The sequence below is a fragment of the Bos mutus genome, chromosome 13 (genome assembly GCF_027580195.1).
Source record: "Bos mutus isolate GX-2022 chromosome 13, NWIPB_WYAK_1.1, whole genome shotgun sequence".
Lineage (NCBI taxonomy): Eukaryota > Metazoa > Chordata > Mammalia > Artiodactyla > Bovidae > Bos > Bos mutus.
Window position 1 is genome coordinate 24804907 of NC_091629.1, and position 23229 is coordinate 24828135.

The window sequence follows — 23229 nt, forward strand, 5'->3', positions numbered from 1 at the left end:
ATAGAACTTGCTGGTCAGTAAAGAAGGAATCTAAAGGGAAGTAGACTACAGAGCTCAGTGGAAGGCCAGCTCAGATACCTTTCACGCTCTGGACATTAGCAACGTGAGTAATGTGTGGAATAGATATGGGAGGGGGTGGCTTAAAATAACATTTTTTTTCTGACTCAGAAAGTAGTTGTTTTAAACCTCTTTTAATAAACTGAGGACTCACTTATGAGCCTAATAACAGAAGACTATGTCTTTACCTGTGGTCCTGGAAAGTGAGTCCAAATGCCCCCCTGTGCTGCCCTGGGTGACAAGTGCTGGGACAGGGAGCCTGGGAGCCTCAGGGGGGAGTGTTTCCCAGGGCGGCCTCCTTAGGCATAGGCCCCCACCACTGGGCACATCTCTTACTTACACCTAGGACTTAGGACTTAAAGGCTGACCTTGGAGGCCTTCCCTCTAGAGATGGGGCTGCCTGCTGCATAATGCATTGTGGGGCTAATGTGGGGTTCAGGCCACTGTCCCTGTGCTTGACCATAAGGCCCTGTGGCAAGAACACAAAGGAGATTGGAGCCCCAGGTTCCTTGGACTGCGAGCAAGCCTGTGGGCGGGGGCCTGAGGCCCTGCTCTGACGACACCGCTGCAGAGATGGTCTGAGCGAATCCTAAGAGCGCTGTGGGAGCTTAAGCCGCTCAGGGTCAATTTTTCCAGCTGGCTTGTCGCTGCGAAGAGCAGCCCTCACCTCGATTTCTCAGTTTAAGCTGCCTGGCTCGTCTGGGTTTGACTGTACTTGTCCTAGGATAAAACAAACAAACAAAAAAACACTGTGGATAGATGAAAAATGTTTTCATCCGTCAAAGTGGTTAACAGACGGGAACAGGGATTCCTCAGAAGCAAAACTGGTCTGTGAACGAGAGGAGGATGTGGTTCTGACAGAGGGCCTGTGTATGGGATGGAACTGTACCCCCAGATTCCCGGGCAAACCAAGTTGATTTCGAGCTTCTTCCTGATGATTGTCGTGGGCAGATATGCAAAACATTGAAAGAGAACATTATGCCTGGACTTAAAATCGCATCCATGGATTGGTGTGATGAGTGTAGAAAAATGTTCTCAGTCCACATGAAACACCCTGAAGCCTACGGGTTATGGCACGTGATGCTGATGTTAATAAACTGAAAAGAGGAAGGACCTGCATTTGGCTTGGTATCTCATCTTTGGTTTCTCCATCTTTTTGTGCACGTTCCAATACCAGGTCTTATCGAGCAGTCAGAGCCTTTATCAATTCAGTGACTTTGGCCAATGTGACACTCTTAAAGCAGCCAGTCTCCAAATGGTGGGTCTTAAAAAATCTACATCACTCATGGCAGCTCACTTAAGAAGTTACCTACACATGAACTGGTGTAAATAATTAGGAACTTTTGGGAAAGATCAAATTAATTTACATAGAGGCTAAAATATACATAGAAAATAAAGTTTATCAATACTTATTTCAGTATCATCTTAAGAGCCTTTAGAACATAACAGTTAAGAAATGGAAAAAAAAAGAAAGAAATGGAAGCATCTAGCTCTGATTTAATTCCTTTTAATTTTAGAAAACAAAAAGCTTTCTCAAGATTAACAAACAAAAAAAAAACCCTGCACTAAAAAATTCAATCCCAGGACTTTATGAGGGTGGGAAAAAGCTGAATGAGATCTTTACAAAACTAGCTTTGCCATAAATCTTTCGTGTTCTCTCACCTAAAAATTAGAGGTGATTTTCAATCTCTAGCCAGACTGGGTTTGAAATCTTCATTTCCCTTGAAACTGATTTTTTTTTTGCGGGGATTGGGGGGAGGGTGGTGGGGTAGGGCTGGGGGCGCGGGGGCTTTAGATTGAATGTTGGCAGAGTGTATAAAAGAATTCAATTCACAGCTGTTCTACTTTTTTAATGTAAGAAACATTAATCAAAGCTTTAAGTTATAAGCTTTTCTCATGTTGCTTAGTATTCCAGTTCAACAAAGATCAATAGAGGCCATCCCTGTATTTCTGGACGCCTCGCAGGGAAGCAGAGGCGCGATTATGTAAATTTCGCAGCTCCCCGCACCTCGGCGGCCTGCTTATCTCCCAGGCCTTCTGCCTGCTGCTCCTGGCTCCCAGTGCGGGGCCAGCCTCTCCCTCTTATCTCCTGACAAAGCTCGGGGAGGCCAGGCCGGCAGCCAGCGATGTTCAACAGTGATGCATGGCTGGTTTTATTTGTAAGTGATTTATTTCACCGAATTTAATTTTTTTCACTTTGTGTGTAAGATATTTGTTAACAAGTCAGGATGGGAGAAGCCAGGCGGTGATCAGAGGCAACTGACACAGGGTAGAAATCTATTAGGCCCCCCTAACAGTTGTGCCCACCCCAGCGGAGGAAGAGGAAGCCTCTCATGGAGGATTTCAACATGCATAGACTCAATATCCCACTTGCTTTCTGAAAGGCAATTAATCTGTAATTACATACAGAAATTTACCAAATCATTCTATTCTTTGGGGGAGAAAACCCCCACAGTAACCGTATCATCATGGTAAGTGCCAGCACACTTTTTTTTTTTCTAAATTGGAAATATAAAAAGAATAAAACCTAAAAACAATGTTTTTGAGATTTCCCACTGGCCTCATAAGTGGAAGTGCTTAGGAGCCAGTGTCTGAGCAGATCCACACCAGGTGCTGCTCTCGGCGGCTGGTCCCCAGGACGCGGGCCACTCCAGAGAGAAAGCCAGCCCGCCACACTGCTGTCACCATGGGCCAGGGGACACGGTCCTCCCGTTGCTCCCGCATTAATCCCTGACCCAAGCATCCCGGCGGCATAATCCCCATTTAGCATTAGCAGCAACGGCTTCGACTGGGAGGAACTCTTTCTTGATAAGTAGGCCCTGATGCGGGTACCACTCTTAAAACAACGTATTCCCAGCTCAGCAAGAAACTCACCCTTCCGAATGAACCAGAGCATAGGGCTGAGAACAAGTTCATTAACCTCGCTGGAGGCGGAGGTTAACGGGATGGTGGGAGGAAAGGACCAGGCGAACAGCTCGGATACAAAACAAATTAAAATAAATGTCATCACTCCTTTTGTTATTCATTAGTGCATTCAGGGGGGAGAATGCGCTTCTTAAATTTGCGGGCATTTATCTGTGAAAAACAGGTGTACATCTGCGGCTCGAGAATTTGAAGGGTCTTGGGCAGAGCTGAGGGGGAAAACGTGGCCACTCACCAGTTCCGCTGACCGAGTAGCTGGGAGATGGACAGAAGACCTGGGCTGTGAAATCCTCAAATGTCATGACTTCACGGTGGTTCTGAATTATTGCTTCCAGATAGAGAGCTCTCTCCTCGTAGCTGCAGGCGTCAGTTAAGGAAACAAGTGTCCATGCAGGACAAAATGCAGAGCAGTGACAGAGCAGCGAGTTTGTTTTAAACACAATCACACACCTTTTACACTCGGATGGGGAATGGGTACCTTGCAAGTGCATAAGCATCCTATCGGAGAATTAAAATAGGAGTCATAATTCATGAGAACATTCCAGTTTCAGAGGCCTGCGTTTCTTAGACTTCAACTGCACCCAAACCAGTATCGCTGAAAAAATATGTAAACTGATAGTCACAGAATCAGAGCAAAAGGCCATCAACTTGATAGGAACAAACAAAAAGAGAGATGTGGATGATGGCCACATCCCTTCCCATCCATGACTGTGGGACAACACTGGATCGCCCTTTCTAAGCTCCCTGGATGAGATGTTTTTCTTAGCCTACTGATAACGTGAATTGATACTCCAATACTCCAAGTGAGAACCGGTGATACACACTTGAAAATTTCAGTAAGACCATTGGGAAGAGGGAAGGCTAGAAAGGTCTGCTCTGAAGGGCTCCAGAGTCTCAGGCTAAAATAGGCCATGAGCATTAGAAAGTTATTAGTTATTAGTTCTAAATAACTAAATAATACTAGTTATTAGAAAGAACTAATAACTGGGAGACAGGGAGCACACAACACAATATTAAAAAAAAAAAGACTATTGGCTTTTAATTAAAACTGGAGCCCTGGAACACACGCATTCAAATGCGTAATCAAAAGCCAGTCACCAATAAAACTTACAAGCGTAACACGTTGAAGCAACTTTCCAGCTGTCTCAATAGGACCCCCGCGTGCGGCAGCCTTTCATGGGGCAGAAAGCAAATCTTCCCTTTTGTGTGTGGCTTCTGTTTCCTCGGAAGGTGAATCACGCCATCCAATAACAGGATAACGTCGACAATTCGGCAGCGGATGGAGGCGACGCACGGAGGACTCTATGAGTTAGCACTCGGGGGACTCGGCATGCTTGCTCTTCCCCCTGCTTCCCCGTGATCAACGCAGAAGTTAAGGGACGTGGTTCAGTCATTTTGAAAACCGTGCTAATTCTGCAGGAACATGGGGAATGTGGGTTACCACCCATTTATTATCTGCAGCTCCAGAAAGGCCAGAGTAATTCTAGCATTTCTCACTGAATTTTAAAACTATCTTTTCAAAATGGGCTCTTTTAATAATGCAAGTTGGGGGAAAATTATACCCTTCCAAATAGCTGTTCAATAGGCATATGTTTTGAAAGAGGAAGAGTTTTTTTCTACTCTCTTCTGGCAAAGGATGCTCACGAGTTTTCCTGCAAGGGGTCCTGCTACTCCTTTAATTACATTCAGGGAAAGGTTTTCAGCCCACGAGGAGCCCAGAGGCTTTTTGGGGCTGGCTGTGCAACACAGAACCATGGACTCTCAGTGCCTAGCTGCACTGAAGTTTAAATAAATAAAAAATGAATAAATAAGAAAAAGGGTTCTTGCGTCCCACGTGCCGTGTTTCAAGCACACACAGCCTGGACTGTGCAGATGCAGGGGACAGGACCATCACCAGGGAAATCTCTCCTGGGCTGGCCCATTCCAGAATCGCCTTTCAGGCTGGCTCTGGGCAACTTTTCAAAAGGAACAGGAGTTTCAAGACAATGACGGATGACAGTTTGCAGGGACGGTCGTCGCAGCAGCCTGAGGCCTGGGCCGCGTGAGTCTGCACTCCGGCTGAACTCCGGGTGACTCGCCTTCCTGGACAGGCTGCCAAGCGTTGCGGTGCGGGCCCTGTGGCCTGGGGGACCCACTAATGCTGTTCACGTCTCATTATGAACATGCGTCTTCCGCACAGCGCTCGGCTGTTACCGAGCGCGGCCCTCTGAGCCGCTGGGCCGCGAACAGCAGGATGCTGGGCCTGGGCGGCCGGCTGGCGGACAGGCACTGTGACACTGAGCTGGCACGTGCGGGCCCAGCAGGGGCCGAGCGAGGCGTGACAAATGACTCAAAGGGCTGAGCTCCACTTGCGGCTGACGACCACCTGAGCCTGGGCCCCGTCGGCGCCCCTTCCCTGCTTGCGGCCTCTGCAAGCCCATCCTGCTGGGTCCTGAGGCCCGGGCTGCGTCCGGACCCCCTGCACACGGGGCTTGGATGTGAGGACACGCCGTGCTAGAGACACGGTGGAGGCCACATGCCTAGAGGGGCGGCCCGGATGCTGAGCGAGCTTACCGGTCACTGCAGAGGGCTGCCGCATATGCCACCCGCTATGGTTACCCGCCGGGTGGCCGGCAGCCTTGTCCTGAGTGAGTGATGCTCTCCCGCTGTCATGAGCTTGTCTCTGTCAAGGCTGAGTGATCTGGGCTCCTAAGAGCACCTCCATCCAACACTGGACTCCCAGAGCAAAATAATCCAGCTTTGAGGTTCTTGGGTACAGTAAACACAATGGAGTAAATGTAAATATAATATAAATAGAACACAGTCACTCAGTCATATCCGACTCTTTGTGACTCCACGGACTGTGACCCACTAGGCTCTTCTGTCCATAGGATTCTCCAGGCAAGAATACCAGAGTGGGTAACCACTCCCTTCTCCAGGGGATCTTCCTGACCCAGGGATGGAACCTGGGTCTCCTGTACTGCAGGCAGATTCTTCACATCTGAGCCACTAGGGATGCCAAAGGCCTCAACAGAGGCACTCTAGTAGATGGGGTGCAAAGGTGCATCCAGCACGGGGCCCTGGAGCAGGAAGGTTTGCTTCCTAGAAGGTTCTCTGCTATCACGAGAGTAGACACTCCCCACGCCAGGCTGGGCTACACTGCGCTGAACTGGGTGCCGTCATTCAGACAAACACCTACCAGGGATGTGGTGAGACCAGAAGATCGTCAAGTATATTTTCACTTCAGGCCCAAGCCAGGACATGTACACACCATGACAAAGAGAAGACAGACACCACCCCAACCCTGGCACCGTTTAGAAACAGCGGAATACCAGACCACCTGACTTGCCTCCTGAGAAACCTGTATGCAGGTCAGGAAGCAACAGTTAAAACTGGACATGGAACAACAGACTGGTTCCAAATAGGAAAAGGAGTACATCAAGGCTGTATATTGTCACCCTGCTTATTTAACTTCTATGCAGAGTACATCATGAGAAACGCTGGGCTGGAAGAAGCACAGGCTGGAATCAAGATTGCTGGGAGAAATATCAATAACCTCAGATATGCAGATGACACCACCCTTATGGCAAAAAGTGAAGAAGAACTAAAGAGCCTTTCCATGAAAGTGAAAGAGGAGAGTGAAAAAGTTGGCTTAAAACTCAACATTAAGAAAACAAAGATCATGGCATCTGGTCCCATCACTTCATGGCAAAGAGATGGAGAAACAGTGGAAATAGGGGCTCCAGAATCACTGCAGATGGTGAGTGGAGCCATGAAATTAAAAGATGTTTACTCCTTGGAAGGAAAGTTATGACCAACCTAGACAGCATATTAAAAAGCAGAGACATTACCTTGCCAACAAAGGTCCATCTAGTCAAAGCTATGGTTTTTCCAGTGGTCAGGTATGGATGTGAGAGTTGGACTGTGAAGAAGGCTGAGTGCCAAAGAATTGATGCTTTTGAATTGTGGTGTGGAGAAGACTTGAGAGTCCCTTGGACTGCAACCAGTCCATCCTAAAGGAGATGGGTCCTGGGTGTTCATTGGAAGGACTGATGTTGAAGCTAAAACTCCAAAACTTTGGCTACCTGATGCCAAGAGCTGACTCACTGGAAAAGACTCTGATGCTGGGAGGGATTGGGGGCAGGAGGAGAAGGGGACGACAGAGGATGAGATGGTTGGATGGCACCACCAACTCAATGGACTGAGTTTGGGTGAACTCCAGGAGTTGGTGATGGACAGGGAGGCCTGGTATGCTGCGGTTCATGGGGTCACAAAGAGTCGGACACGACTGAGCGACTGAACTGAACTGAACTGAAGGAGCTCACATGTGTCAAGAATCTTCTTTTTTAATTTTTTAAGTAGCTTTAGAAAATGTAGCTGTGGAATCTTTGCTGAATTTGTTAAGAAGTACTAGCCAGGGCCACTAACTAAGAGCAGTGTCTTGAGACATTTTCATACCTAACATCCTTAGGACTTCAATGCTGGCTGCTTTCTATTCAAAAAGGCACTTATAATTTAGACATCAAAGAGTGTAAGCCATGTTAAGATATGAACTGAAGGCTGAAGTAATTCCAGGCAGTGGGTGATCAGTAACCTTTGACCAGAGGAAGCAGGTGGCTACGGAGACACCTGGTCACACAGCCAATACCTGTTTCAATGCCAGCTGTTGCCCTCTGGCTCTCAATAAGTCCACTGACGTGACATTGACATTCTGGCCTGAATTACTATCTCATTAAATACCACACATGGCAAAGCAGTTTTTAAAGAAAAAATTTCCCCTTGAGTACCCAATTCAAAGAACATTCAATTACTAACTAGCAACTCATCTTGGTTTCTGCCTAGTTTTGAGTCATTTAGTTGACCTACTACTCTGTCTACTCAGTATTCCTTCACCTGCATAAAGAAGTAATCAGAGTAAACTTGGGTGTTTACTGGTTACATATGTCTTCACTGGTTACATTTTCTCAAAAAACTCCAAGAGGGACTTCCCTGGCAGTCCAGCGGTTAACACTTCAACTTAGAATGCAGGGAGACATGGGTCCGATCCCTGGTCTGGGAGCTAGGGTCCCGCATGCCTAGGGGCCAAAAAACTAAAACACAGAACAGAAGCAGTACTGTAACAAATTTAATCGAGACTTTAAAAATGGTTCATAACAACAACAATAACAAACAAAACCTCGAAGAGAACTTTCTGAAACCCTCAAGATAAACTCTGCTGGGTTGCAAGAGCTTCAGAATTCAAACCCGAACCCCCAGGTTTACTCTGATTACTATTTGATGTTTAGCAGTGACAGAAGCAGCATGACGATCAGAAAGGAGCTTGCTCTTCTCAGGAAGACTGGCCTGCATTTGAATTCCAGCCACCCCTCTTCCCCTCGGTCTGGGCCCCAACCTAGGCTGCCTTCTGTGCCCGGTGGGGATGGTGATGTCAGCTCTTGGGGCTGTGGGAAGATCAGACAGAATCCTAGGAGGAAGCACTGACCAGGGTTCCAGCGCACAAGAGAAGCACCACGAATGTGGATTCCCTGTCCCTCCTCATCCCCAATGTGGGCGTAAGGCCTTGTCTTCCAGAAAGAACCTAGTGGATAATCTAAGGTGGTGGGGTGCTCTGCATCCAGCTTTAGGCAACAGTCTCCTCTATGCTGCACCCGCCTGAGCTAGGACGAGTCCTGTGGTTTCCATGTTACTAATAGGGAAACAGATGCTCAGAGTTCAGGGGAGTTTTCTTGGGTCACAGTTACTCAGGGGTGCAATTGGAACTAGAACCCTGGTCTTCTAACTTTACTACTTTCAGCTAATATCATAAATTCTGAAACACATGGGGTTAAGTTCATGATCTTGTGCAAGGTTGGGATTTATTTATTCTCTAAATGAGACTTAAACATATATGGGTATAAAAAGTCAACCTACAATGGAAATTTGAATACACAGGTTTAAGCTGCAGACTTTGATGACTTTATGATGGTGGTGGTTTAGTTGCTAAGTTGTGCTGAACTCTTGTGCCTCATGGACTGTAGCCCACCAGTCTTCTCTGTCCATGGGATTTCCCAGGCAAGAATACTGGAGTGGGTTGCCATTTCCTTCTCCAGGGGATATTCCTAGCCCAGAGAATCGAATCCGGGTCTCCTTCCTTGCAGGAGGATTCTTTACCACTGAGTCACCAGGGAAGCCCTGATGACTTTATAAATTCCTTAAATATAACAATGACTTCATTCTTTTTGCTTATTCAGGCTCTTTTTGCTTATTCAGGTCACAGGGACCCAGCGGGAAGAGGGGCTATCTTTGGGCCTGTGGTGGTGGGAGGAGCCCAAGGTCTCTCCAGCCCCTGGGAGAACCACTGCTGGGGGTTCTGAAACAGAAAACAGCCAGGTCTACACTGGGGGTTCTGAAACAGAAAACAGCCAGGTCTACACTGTACTCCTAAGATCATGGTTGGGGGGCAGGAGGGGCCTGTGTGGAAGGGCCCCAAGGAAGGGAAACTGGTCAGAAAGTGGGAGGAGATGCGGGCCTCCAGAGAGCAGAGGTGGAGGGCAGGAAAGTGGACTGCGGATGGCAGGATGCCTGGGGGACATGGGGGCACACGCTCTGGTCAGGCCCCAGGGTCATGCCTTAGGTGGCCTGGAGGGCATTGCAGAAGCTGATGCAGAGGATAGAGAAGCGAAGGGAGCCTGAGGGGCCTGCGTGGGCTCAGGGGAGCAGCGCTGGGGAGGAGGCGGCTGTTGTCACTCAGCAGAGCTCTGGGGGGAGATGAAGAACAGCTCTGAGTTTCCAGCTGAGACATGGTCCTGGAGGAGACCTGGAAGGGATGCACACTGGGAACAACCCCCTCTCCACTTTAGGGGGAGAGCAGAAGCCAGAGGGCAGGACAAGCCCTGGACCATGTGTTTCTAGAGGGCGGGGCCTCCGTTCATGTCTCAGGTCCGCTTCCTTAACCTCTTCTCTGGTTGGTACCTGCCGCTGGGGCCAGAGGGATGCTCCATAGGTGGGCTGGGCTGGCATTTGATAATCCGTAATAAATGGATGTAATTCCATAATAAATCAAGACAGGAGCAGATGCTCGTAACAGCCTAAAGCCATGCATCACTTTTACAAAGATTTTGTTTGTCTTTCAAATATAATGCAAATTTAAATTCTAGGACTGTTTAAGACTCCAAATAAATGAATCATTCAAAGTAAATGTCACCGCCTGGAAACGGATAAAGAGGACAACTTCACTGAACAATGTAACCAAAGAGATAGATGTTTGGGAAAAGGAAATTAAACACTATATAAGATATTAGATTAGTTTTCAGACTGTAATGGTACACTCCTGGAGAGGAGGAACCAGTGCACCACTGCTAAGAAAGGAGAAAAGACCCATGTAACCAAGTTTGAGAATAATTCACAGGAAATGACCAGAGTAAATAGAAATGGGGGAAAAACAGATTTCTTTTTCAGGCTATTAAATTATAGACTTTAGGAGAAGGTCTGTTCTCATCAGTAGAAAGGTCTCACTCTCAGGGTCCGAGGCGCTCCGAGGGTTTGAGGATTGATCTACAGTTTGATTGGAAATGTTCACGTCGGCTCTTCACAGGGATTGATGTGTAAGGAGCACACCCTCAATCATGGGCTTTCCATTTCCATCCTCCCCAGCTCCCTCGTCTCACCTTCTGTAAATCACCAGGCAAGAAAGGGCCCCGTAACACTGTCCCTCCGAGCCTCACATCAGTAAAAACCTAAGTGATGAGAAAATCATATCTAGAGGCTACAACATCCAGTGAGTGAGCTGAGACCCCACTGGCTACTTTGCTGATGCAACAATCCAAGAAGTGATGGATCAATGTGGACCACAGTCTGCCAGTAACTCGGTTTCTGGGAGGAAGGGAGTCAAGGTCACCAGCACTGTCTCTCTTTCAGATTTTCATTCATTCCAGAGAGCTGACAAGTATGCTCTCAATGTCAGTTATAGAAACGACCACTGCCGACAATTTGTTGGCGTTTAACATCGATGAAGTTACAACTGAACGAAACACAGAAATGTGGAACTGTCTCTAAAGGTCTTGAATTCTCTTTGTGGCAAGGAATAAAAAAGGGTCGACCATTAAATAGCAGTGCACCTGGATTTTAAACGCTGACTGTAAGAGGCAAATTATTATTAAATAACATACGTGACAGGTTTTAGTGCAACGTGATTTGAACTGAACCCTCCAATACTTAGTCCCCAACCACTCTCGCTTTGGAGAAGAAAGCAATTCATGTGACTTATGGATTGGTTTTTTATCCAGGTTGCTTCTAAAAATAAAATAGATTTGTGATGATACATGATAGATAAAAGAACAAAATCAAAAAGGACAAAAAAGTCTTCTTTGGCAGAAGTTCTGATTATAAGTTTCCTGAAATATTCTCAACTGTTGCTCCTCACCAACCCATTGGGCCCAGATGAAGTCAGGATGGGCTTAGAAAGAATTAAATTTTCCAGTCCTAGCGCTTCCTTGTGGTCCAGTGGTTAAGAATATGGCTGCCAATGTAAGGGACACGGGTTCGATCCCTGGTCGGGGAATATCCCACATTCCATGGAACAACTAAGCTCGTGGGCCACAGCTACTGAGCCTGTGCTCTGGAGCCCAGGAGCAGCAACTACTGAAGCCCGAGTGCCTGTACAACAAGACACGCTCCACAGTAACAGAAGCCAATGAAGTGAGAAGCCAGCACACTGCAACTAGAGAGCAGCCCTTGCTTGCCACAACCAGAGGAAGCCTGCAATGGAAAGAGCAATGAAGAGCCAGAGCAGTCACAAATAAATTAATATATTTTTTTTAATTAAAAGGATTTGTCCTAAGTATTTGCACCAAACTCTGTACAGATTTTCTTGACTTTTCCCCTCCATTTCTGAAAACAATTTGGGGGGAAATACTCCTTTTTATGATGTTTAAAAACTTTGAGCTGTATTTCAAAATGATAAATAAAGACTGTATCTGCAAACAAAAAATAGTATTTCTATAATTTTTATAAAATAATTATAGCTTAATGGCATCTGAGTTTTCCAGAAAGATACTCATCTTAACACCAAATTATCAAATGACAAGAAGAAACTCCAAGAAAAGTTAGGGGTTTACCAGATGCAAGTGACCTGGAGACTAGGACAGCTGCCCCTATGAGGGGGACTAAATGGCCCCCAGGGCCCATCCAGACCCGGTTCTAGGGGTAAGAGGGTGTCATTCAGAGCACACCTGATGACCACGGCTGCTGACCTGCGCTTGAAACTTGAGACAGCCACAGACTAATCAGTCAGTGAAAAAAATGCCGCCCCAGTGATCGAAACCTAACTGGAAATTTGGGGGAATTCTGCTAACACAAAGCTCCTCCATGAGTGATCAGAGGCAGCAAAACTGTGTTTGCCTCACAATGTTTAAGCGACTGAGTTCCAGCAATTAGAGACAGTGCATGATGCCAACGGCTCACAGAGGCCACACTGAGTGGGCATGAGGGTTGAGCTGTCCTGCGATGGGTCCAGGCAGGCTGGGTACAGACAGCCCTCTGAAGACCTGATTCATCTGTGGGTACAGCTGGGCCTGTCAGTAGATCTGGGTCCTGTGCTAACCAGAGAGGCCAGAGAAGCCCAGAGAACTCCAGCATCTTTTGCGCTGTGACCAGGAAAGGGATTTTGAACAACTGGTGGGCAAAAAGCATCTCCTTTACTCTTTTTACACCTGTCTCAGAATTAGGATCTGGAGAAGGCAATGGCACCCCACTCCAGTTACTCTTGCCTCGAAAATCCCATGGATGGAGGAGGCTGGTAGGCTGCAGTCCGTGGGATCGCTAAGAGTAGGACACGACTGAGCGACTTCACTTTCACTTTTCACTTTCCTGCATTGGAGAAGGAAATGGCAACCCACTCCAGTGTTCTTGCCTGGAGAATCCCAGGGACAGGGGAGCCTGGTGGGCTGCTGTCTATGGGGTCGCACAGAGTCGGACACGACTGAAGCGACTTGGCAGCAGTAGCAGCAGAATTAGGATCAGCGTCAGGTTAAAAACAAAGTGATGATCAAGAAGCATATGGAGTCAATGTAGTGGGAAATGGATATGTTTTGCTTTCAAGGTTGATCACAGAATTCCCAGGGCCTGCTAGAATGACTCTGGTTTCACAGGGACTCGACATGCGGTTCTATGCCCTCTGCTCATCTTAGTTCTAGGCTGTGCAGATAAACAAAAAATACCTACACACAGTTCTGTTACAAGCAATTTGTCTGGAAGTGGACCGCGTCCTCCAACAAAAGGAGGAAAAGGCATTTCCCCACAAGGAAAGCGTGAGTTCCCCCAAAACAGGCTCTGTGTAGACAGTGAGACCGCGGAAACGATCGAGTGCTTTGTGGAATCGGGCACTGTGCGAGGCCTTTCAGAAGCTGTATCTATCTCACTCACCCTCACGACTCTACGTATGGTCTGTACTGTTTCTCTCTTTACACACAGGAGCAACCTGGCAGAGGGAGGCGAGTGTCTGGCTCCAGACCCTGAGATGGTAAATGCCAGGACCTCAACCCTAATCCCAGCGTCTGGATCCCAACCCTAGCATACTGACTTAGGGCCCCAGCTCCAGCCATGGCCCTGCCTCTTCACATCAGAATTCTCCCCTGAAGGGAAAGGACTGGAGTAACCACAGCTAACAGAAGGCCTGGTTCGATCTATTCAGTGATGTTTTTATAGAGACCTGAAGGACAACAGAGTCAACATCTACACTACATGTAAGTAGATCCCTTTGAGTACCTAGAAACTTCCCATTTTTGAAGAGTAATGCAGGAGGAAATAAAGAAACAAGACTGTCCCGGTGGGAACAAACATCAGAATAAGACAGATCTCTCAACAATAACATGTGCTTTGAAAAGATGTGCAGATGAAAAATGATGGGTATTTACATCTTGATGTTATGTGGTTTTACATACTAGGATTATTCCACTTTATACTTTAAACGAAAACTGTCGGCTTTCATACTTTTACGCACAAAACTCCCTGTCAGGGAGTCTGTTCATTCTGACTAAAATACATTCGACACGTTACATGCAGAAACAACCCCAGAACGCCGTTAAAGATAAAATTCCCAACTCACACAATTCTCTGGGACTTTCCACATTTGAGCCTCATAGAGTCACTCAATATCATCTTCATGACTAAAAATAAAACTGCAGTATCACTTAAAATTATAATCAAATCATTCTCTTGCAAATTAAGACACTTACTCTTGGAAAAATAACAAAATTGAATTAGGTGTGTCTTTTTCTTGATAGATCAAAAGCAACTCCATTAAGCCAGCAGTTTTATATTAATGGCATTAGACATGGCCCAGATGAGGAAAATGTCCTTTGGAGCCATTTTATACTTTATTTAAAGAGAGAAGGAGCTGTCCCTCAGAATTCAGAGGTGAAGCAGATTGTATCTCAGGTCCCTGGACCAGGAGGCCAACACAACCCCTGTGAAGCAGTCATGCAGAGCAGAGAGTCTGGGTCTGTCTGCCTTCAATTTCTTATTTCTTCCAATTATCATGCCTTCCACTCACCAACCCATCCATTCATGCATCATCCATCCATCCATCCATCCACCCACTCATCCATCCATCCACTCATCCACCCATGCACCCATACAACCCCCCATACATCCACCCATCTATCCATCCACCCACCCATCTGTCTGTCCATCCACCTGATATTTACTGAGTGCCTCCTCTGTATCCATTATTCTTCCTTCAGCTATAAGAAAAGCACTTCCTTGCTACTCAACTCTCTTTTAAGTCTTGGCTTCAACAATACCTGACCATCACACTGAGTGTTCCAGTATTCTGGGGGGATTCTGAAACACATCGTGGTGAGGTTACATCATCATTAGCTTGAGTTCTGTTGGGATAACAGCTCTCTCAGAAGAAAAGATACAATCTTTACATAACAAGAACAGCCTACCCAGCATTGGTATAGCACTGCCCTTTTTGCAGCCATGAGCCCACTGGACCTTCTGGAAACTTCCAGCCACAGATGGTAAGGCAGAGAGCAGACATGCTTCTTCTGTGTCCATCCAGCTAGAAGTGAGCATGGCTCGAACTCAAGTCCAGGCCAGTCTGATTCCCAGTGCTGGTCTCTGCTTCTCTCTTACATTGTTTCAGTTTAGTATGAATATTAGTCAAGAGTTTGCAATGCTCATGCTAAGTCAACTCACAAATACTGTTGTTTGCTGCTGACAGGAAGGTGAGAAGAGACAAATCAGAGCCTTCTCTCTGTCTCCAGAACCAAGAATGGCACAAAATAAACTGGCAAGTATTACAGCTAATCTGGCATAAGAGGAGACTCCTAGCTGAATTATTATCTGTACGACTGATTTAGGAAGCCAGGATACAGAGTGATAAACTATATGAATTTATCTTCTCATTTAAGTGTCAGAGGTTGGGAAATTTAAGTGAGCCTGTTTAAGCCAGATTGATCATACTGTGCTTATTTCTGTTCACATTTTGAACAATAGAACACTCTAAAGTTTTATTAACTATTTGGAGTGGACATTTTTGTGGAGAGGATGGCTGAGCACTGTCGGGCAGGGATGATGAGGTCAGGGTGCTGGACACAGCAGAGCTGACCACTGGGTGCTCCACAATTGAAACACTGAGCAGGGACTTCCCTGGTGGTCCAGTGGCCAAGACCCCGTGCTCCCAGTGCAGGTGGCCCCAGGTTTGATCCCAGGTCAGGGAACTAGATCTCACATCCTGCAACCAGGAGGTCTCCTGACGCAACTAAAGATCCTGCATGCTGAGATTGACTGGCACAACCAAATACATAAATATTAAAAAACGAAAAAACACTGAACGGCAATGAGAATGGATGGCTCTTCTTCAACTGCTGTTTTCCAAGGGTCATAAAGCTTCTTGGAAAATCCTTATTTTTAATTATGTGCCCACTTGGTGTCACTCAAAAAAACACTGCAGAGGGTAAAAGCCTCTGTGCAATGACTCTGAGGGAGAGAGAGATGAGAAATGCCAGCCTGGTGTTCCGCACCCTGGTGGCCAGCGCGGTCAAGGTCAGCCCTGCCTGGGATGCAGCTCCGCTGAGTGTGGCCTCGTCGCCTAGGAAGTAGCCTGCCTCCTGGAATTTCAGTCCCTCATCTGGAAGAGGGGGCCTCATGGTGACCTGCAGGAGTACATGCCATGTGCATGGAGTCGGGGTGGGCAGAGTACCTGCCCACGAGGCCACTCAGCTCCTGCAACATTCACGAGTGGAATCTACCAGGATGTCCAGCAAAGCAGGACTGGGGTGTGTGGAGCCCACTGTCTCAGAGCCAGGAGTTCCAGGCAGGACAGGCTTCAGGGCCTGTGGGCCGATCCACTTACTGCCTGCTGGAACTCAGGCGACTGGCGCAGAGTCCTGGTCCTGATGAGGGCGGAGGCAGGGGGTCTCCCCTTGTCCTGGGCCTGAATCGCTTCCTCTAACAGGCGAGGGAATATTCCAGGGGACATGTTTTTCTTCATTAAAAACACAAACAGGAGGACCAGGAACTAAGAGAATAGTTATTATTATTATTATTTTTTAAAAGATTGATTTATTTATTGGTTGCTCTGGGTCTTCATTGCTGCATGCAGGCTTTCTCTAGTTGCAGTGAGTGGGTGCTACTCTCTCACTGTGGAACAAGGGCTCTAGGCGGGCAGGCTTCAGACGTTCTGTGCACGAGCTTAGCTGCTCCACGGCATGTGCAATATTCCCAGACCAGGGATCGAACCCAGGTCCCCTGCATTGGCAGGTAGAGCCTTAACCACTAGACAACCTGGGAAACCGGGGAATAGTCATTTCAATGAAGGGAAGTTGGGTCTCCCCTACAGTTGATCCTGAACCAGATCAAGTATGTTCTTTACTTCATAAACTGAGGTTTCTGATAATTTTCACGACAGAAGGTAATGCCTGGGTCATCTTCTATAGAGACAGCCCTATAGCAAATGTCCTCTTGAACCTGTTGCTGAGGGATTGCCTGGGCTCTCCAGTGGTGACAGAATTAATTAGCTGCCTGGTGTCACAAGCCAGGTGGTCAAGTGGGACCAAAACTAGGGGAAGGTGGGAAGTGACCCTGCGGTGGTCCCCTGAGCTTTGTGACAATGCTCATCTTATTAAAGGTGAGCGATGCCACCTAATAAGCTTTACTCTTGAGCTTTTGGAAGAAAAAATTAAAAGGCATCTACCTGGACTTTTTAATCATTTAGCAATGCCATCCAATTACCTTGATTGGAAAGAACTAAAAAACAAAGACCACAGTAAATCCTGTTGTTGACAATTTTATATATAGTGGCATGCATTCATGGGCTTCCCAGGTGGGAGAGTGGTAAAGAACCCTCCCGCCAATGCAGGGGACACAAGAGAAGCAGGTTTGATCCTGGGTTGGGAAGATCTCCTGGAGTAGGAACCCCTCCAGTATCCAGTGTGCAGTCATCAACCCCATCCTCCTAACTCCACTCCTCTTCCCCTTGGGTAACTGTGTTTGTTTTCTATGTCTGTGAGTCTGGTTTTGCTTTATAAATAAGTTCATTTGTACTATTTTTTTGTACTGATGCAAAGGATTGACTCATTGGAAAAGACCCTGATGCTGGGAAAGATTGAAGACAGGAGGAGAAGGGAACAACAGAGGATGAGATGGTTGAATGGCATCACTGACTCGATGGACATGAGTTTGAGCAAGATCTGGGGGTTGGTGATCAACAGGGAAGCCTGGAGTGCTGCAGTCCATGGGGTCGCAAAGAGTCGGACATGACTGAGTGACTGAACTGTACTATTTTTTAGATCCCACATATAAGTGAGATCATATAATATTTGTCTTCCTCTGGCTGACATACTTCACTTAGTGTGACAATCTCTAGGTCCATCCATGCTGCTACAAATGACGTTATTTCATTCTTTTTCATGGCTGAGTAATATTCCATTGTGTATATGGTTTATATACACACACAAACACAGCACATCTTTTACTGTATAAGCACAAAGAACTGTATTCAATATCCTATAATAGATGACAATGGAAAAGAAAAAAATATAGATATATACAAACATATATATATATATATAGTATAACCAAATTGCTTTGCTGTACACCTGAAACTAACACAATATTGTTAATCAATTATACTTCAGTTAAAAACTAAAAATAAAATAATAAGACCAAAATAAAGGCCACAGCGTATCTTTTGAAAACAGTTATGTAAAGTTAATTACTTAAGGGAAACCAGTTGACTAATTCAATGCCAGGAACACAGATTCTGCATGTTGTATGCATATAGGGAGACAAGTAATTATGTTTTACTAAAAATTATTTTGAAAGAACAAATTCTGATCTCCCCCCAAACATCTTTGTCCCTGGCTTTTGTTGTTTTAAAACTAGCTGGCCTCCTTTTTTGGCCAGGGAGATTCATCATTATTGTTAAATGCATAAAGTCCTGAAATTGCCCGTCTCAGAACTACCCATGTGAGAAACAGCTATTCTCTGTTGGCCTCTGCATCAGGGCAGGATCCAGCTCCCTGGGGCCCACATCTGGCTGGTTACTGTGCCCCCCAGATCTCCTAGATGGAGCCCACCCACATTAAAATTTTAAGAAAGACTATCCAAATTTAGGGACAATCCATTAGCCATTTTCAGTTCATGCCACAAACGCAAACATTTTTATCCATCCATCCATCTGCCCATATGTCCATATGCAAACATGATTATTAATCCTATTATGTGCCAACCATGAGCAAAGATTATTAGAATAATTCTTGGAAAATTCTAGGAAGAAAGTGTTAGTTGCTCAGTCGTGCCCGACTTTTTGCGATCCCATGAACTGCAGCCCACCAGGCTCCTCTGTCCATGAGATTTTCCAGGCAAGGATACTGGAGTGGGTTGCCAGTTCCTTCTCCAAAGGAATAAAAAGTATTGTGATTTTCATTTTAAAGCTGAAGAAACTGAGTCTCTAGTAAGTTACGTATTAGGTGAACATTGGTAATTTCATAGTTCAATGTAATAATCTGCCCAGAAATGGTGGGCGGTTGGGGGGAGCACAGCATTCCTCCCAGAAAATATTTGGGGAACGGTGGAAGAGACTAGGAGAGGGATCTAAACTCAGCCTGGGCTGTGGTGTTTGGAGAGGCTGGGCCATGCACCTCCAGGGGCCGCTCAACTGTGAGAAATCAGGAATAAGCTAAGGAATAAACACAGATGCAATTTAAAAATGGAGTCCATTTCTGAAAAACCGGACCACCAACAGTTTAACTTATATCACAAGATGGAAGTATTTCTCTGATGCGGTCTAACAATTGTGAATACTCATGCATCAGCCCACTAAGCTCCTTTAAAGCAAGCTCTCCTAATTAATCTAATCATTAATGTGTCCTTACTTCAGTCTGGCTGGAATCATGCACTTAAAGGACCACCGAGGTCGCCTGTCAGGTTTCCCAGCCTGGGATGTTTTCTTGAGAACGCAGACCACATTCATAGAGTCGCTCAGTCATGTCCGACTCTTTGCGACCCCCATGGACTGTAGTCCGCCAGGCTCCTCTGTCCAAGAGGATTCTCCAGGTAAGAATACTGGAGTGGGTTGCCATGCCCCCTCAGGCTGGGAACCTTGGCTTCAGAGCATCACTGATAAGGGCTAAGATGGCTTAGAAATGCAGTTCCCAGTGATGGAATTCTCACGCTTTCGAGAACAGAACAGAATGTAGATCAAACAAGAAATACAATATTCCGTAATGCGTATTTCATGTAGTGAAGAAAAGCCGAAGAGAAAAGTAGATAAAGATTTTGATGACATTTTTGCACCATCCTAAGCCCTCGGTTTTAACCATAGCATCTGAGACATAGCCGCGGAGCATCCGCAGTGGGAGGAAGTGAGGAGAAATCTGAGGAGTAGGGACACATGGGATGGCTGTGACTTGGTGTCCAAGGAAAGCCCTGAAGAATTGAGCCTTAGGTATTTGGCACATCAGGCAATGAAGAGTGAGGTGTACATAATCACAAGAAAAGCAAAAGGTAAAGCAAATTATAACACGATTAGCCACTCCCCCCGCACCACACACACACATGCACCCCTTCCCCACACACTGGCCTTTCCCAGGGCTTTGAGGGGGAGAAGTATCTGCAGCCGCTCTTAGTGATGCTTTTGGGGAAGCTGCTGTGTTGAGACTGACAGCTAAGGCACCTGGGCTCTGAAAGCAGCAGGTTCAAAGCCAGAGTAGATGGGGAAGGGTAAGAGCATCTTTGACATGAGCACAGATGCTCTCTGCCCCTCTAAGCTCTGCAGGCTCTGCTCCAGGGGCACCCTGAAACTGTAGAGGGCAAATGGAGGATGCCCCAATGCTGGAACAAAGGGATGCTTCTTGCCAAATGCTCAGAAGTGAAGACAAGGGAAGGGAAGGACCTCTCCCCGCTGGGGCACGCTCATTTTCAAGCGAAGCATCAGCACCTTTCATCCCTTTGAGTCAAGAGAACTGTATCTAAATTCCCTCTAGAGAGAGGCACTCAGAGTGAACTCAGGACAGACACACAGGACTGTCTATAAAACATAAACAACAAGGACCTGCTGTATAGCACGGGAAGTTATCAGTATACATAGTAGTGTGTGTCTGTCCTATTGAATGTATTAAATATTTTATAATAACCTACAATGGAAAAGAATCTGAAAAACATGTATGTGTAACTGAATCACTTTACTGTACACTTGAAACACTGTAAATCAACTATACTTCAATTTTAAAAATTAAGAAAAAAACAAGGTGAACTTAGGAACGACTACACAAGGTATCCTTAGGTGTTCCACTCTGACGCTCTGAAACCAACAGGATGTCTCAGGGAGGTGGCTCCCCTGGGGAGTCTCCACCTACTGGTCCCAGGATCCAAAGTGCCCCAACACTCCAGGTGTAAGGGGCTCACTCGATACCAGGAGCAGCAGACACCGAGGCCCCGTCCATGCAGGTGGCCCTGCCCAGCACCTTGCCTGCCTACGCCAGCTGCCGCACACCTGTGAGATGCTCTCCCTGCTGGTGGACTTGCCCAGTTCTCAGCTCAGCCCTGGGTGAGGGCACGGCCAGGGGAGGCAGCGGGAGGGAGAGAGGAAACAAGCAGAGATAGAAAACTTAATTTCACGATGGAGAGGCATCGGAATGACTGTCAATTTATCAGATTCTGTTGTCCCTGAGCTGCGGAGGGGAAAGAGGGGCTCACAGTGGCTCCCATAGCATAAAATACACACAGATGCAGCTGACGAGGAGCCAAAAAAAGAGGGTGAAGAATACTCTGCAGTCAAGTGCAAGCTCACTAAATGATATCTGAGAGGAGAGGGAATCAGGGCTGTCTTCTGACTGTAAAGGTCACTGGGGCAGGGCCAAGGATGCCCCCCAACTCAGAGCAGGGATGGGGAGGGCAGGGAGGTGAGGGGTGGGCATGGTTCTCAGCCAAGGAGTTGGGCCAGTGATGGGCTTGTGGGAGATGATCCTGGAATGCAGGTGGGGAAATGCGAGGACCTTGTTCTCTCCATTAGGGAATGGGGGACCCAGTGTGGGGACCAAGCGAAGCTGTGTTCCATTCCCTTTCCAAGACTGTTCTAGCTTGACCGAGACTGGACAGGATCAGTGAACGTTTTTGGAGATTCCTTGCTCCAAATTCCGTTGAACGATCCCAGAAATGTTGTAGCTGCTGAAAACGGGGTGAGTAATGCATTGGGTTGAATCATGCAAAACTGCTGGCTTCTGACCCACAAAAGTGGCAATTCCCTGTGGTCCAATCTGATTCAGAATCTGAGCACTTTGGGAAGCCCACAGCCTTCGACGCTCCCTCTCAGCTGGCCTGGCCACGGCCCCATCCGTGGCCACCGCTTCATTTTCAGGCCACAGGCCACTCGATCACTAGGGACCGTGGTGGCCTCTAGCACATACCGCTCTCAGAGCCCTTCAAACAGACCCCTACAAAGAACCACAGAACCACTGGAACCCCGTGGTGCCTTCCCGTTCGGCCCTCTCAATTCAAGGCCTTTACAGGCAGGATTTACGTGAGTTTTCCCAGAAGATGTCAGTGTATTTGTAGATATTCCTCCTGCTAAGCCAAACGACTGAATAAGATCCACATTTTCCTTGCTAGAAGGTGTCGTTTATTCCTTCTTCCAAAGCAGTTCCAAACAGGATGGAAGAACAGCCTGGGGGCTGAGGGACGAGGTAGACACAGATGCTGCAGCAATCAAAGAACGATGAGGCACATGTCCCTGCTGGGCAGCCAGGGTCAAGCCCGGCAAAGAGGTACGGAAACAACAGTGTGGGCAGGGAGGCAGACACAGGGATAGCTCTGCAAGGCGACAACGGGATGACATTGTGGACTTTGCTGCCATAAAACTGGAGGCAGAACCACCATCTAAACAGAAGGAAGAAAGCCCTGGCCTCGTCAGGGCCATTGGGTCCTAGGGGAGGAGACGCTGAGCTCAAGTACTGGGAGGGCAGGGGGCAGAGTTCCGTCTTGACGGCTCTGCCCCTCCTCCATCTTGCCAGGAGCCCGCGGCCTCAGAGCCTGTGCATCAGCTGGAGCTGGGCAGGGCCCTGCAGGTACCAGACCCCCAGGTAAGGGCTGACTGATGGGGTGAGGGTGGGGGGCTCCGAGATCTGATGTTGTGTGCCAGACCACGGCAAGTTCCTGTCCTCCCTGTGAAATGGGTATATAACAGAACCCATCCATTAGTTCATGTGTTAAATATAATAGGTCTGATGAAATGTTTGCTAAACAAAGGCTATTCTCCAACAACTGGATCCATACCTGTTTCCTTTGTCCCTGCAGGGTACTTATGTAAAGTGAGGCCTGGAGAATACATCCTTTGAGAAGAAAGGTATGATACGGAGTCATTTTCCATCAGAAAACACCCCATGAGTGGGCAGGAGAAACGGGATTACTTTTACGAAGCTAGCATCCACTGCAGACCCGCAATGGTAGCTTGTACGACCACTGCACTGACCATTCTTTTTCACAGATGTGGCAACTGAGGCCAGGACACGTGACCTGATGTGGTTCAAGCCCCTCTCCTGATTCATAACTCAGAGGCCTGACTTCCCCTGGATTACGAAACACAGAAAACACTGAAGAGCTGACAGCTGTCCTTCTAGGCAGTCCTGATGACTCTGTATGATTAGATGCCCCTGGACAGCCTAGATGCCTGACTGGAAACATTTTTCTTCTATTTTCTAATGATGGAGACTGACCTGGGCGGGGGATTAACCCACAGAAAAGCTACAGGCAACAGTTAAAATCCCTCTGAATCAACAGCCGCACAGA

At 47.0% G+C, this 23229-nt stretch overlaps 1 protein-coding gene across 12 annotated transcripts in view; it reads right to left on the reverse strand.

Annotated features, from left to right (window-relative positions):
- RALGAPA2 (Ral GTPase activating protein catalytic subunit alpha 2) overlaps positions 1 to 23229 on the reverse strand; it is a 280569-nt gene that overhangs the window by 18408 nt on the left and 238932 nt on the right. For 9 of the 12 annotated variants that reach the window (XR_011466481.1, XR_011466480.1, XR_011466486.1 and 6 more), the window contains 2 exons: positions 3215 to 3336; positions 725 to 777 (listed from right to left, as the gene is read on the reverse strand). Coding sequence is in view for 5 of the 12 variants with exons in the window: in XM_070381165.1 (XP_070237266.1) it covers positions 734 to 777; positions 3215 to 3336 (166 nt within the window). In the remaining 7 variants the exon portion in view is untranslated. The remainder of the gene's footprint in view (positions 1 to 724; positions 778 to 3214; positions 3337 to 23229) is intronic. The other 3 variants (XR_011466483.1, XM_070381168.1, XM_070381169.1) reach the window with 1 other exon arrangement.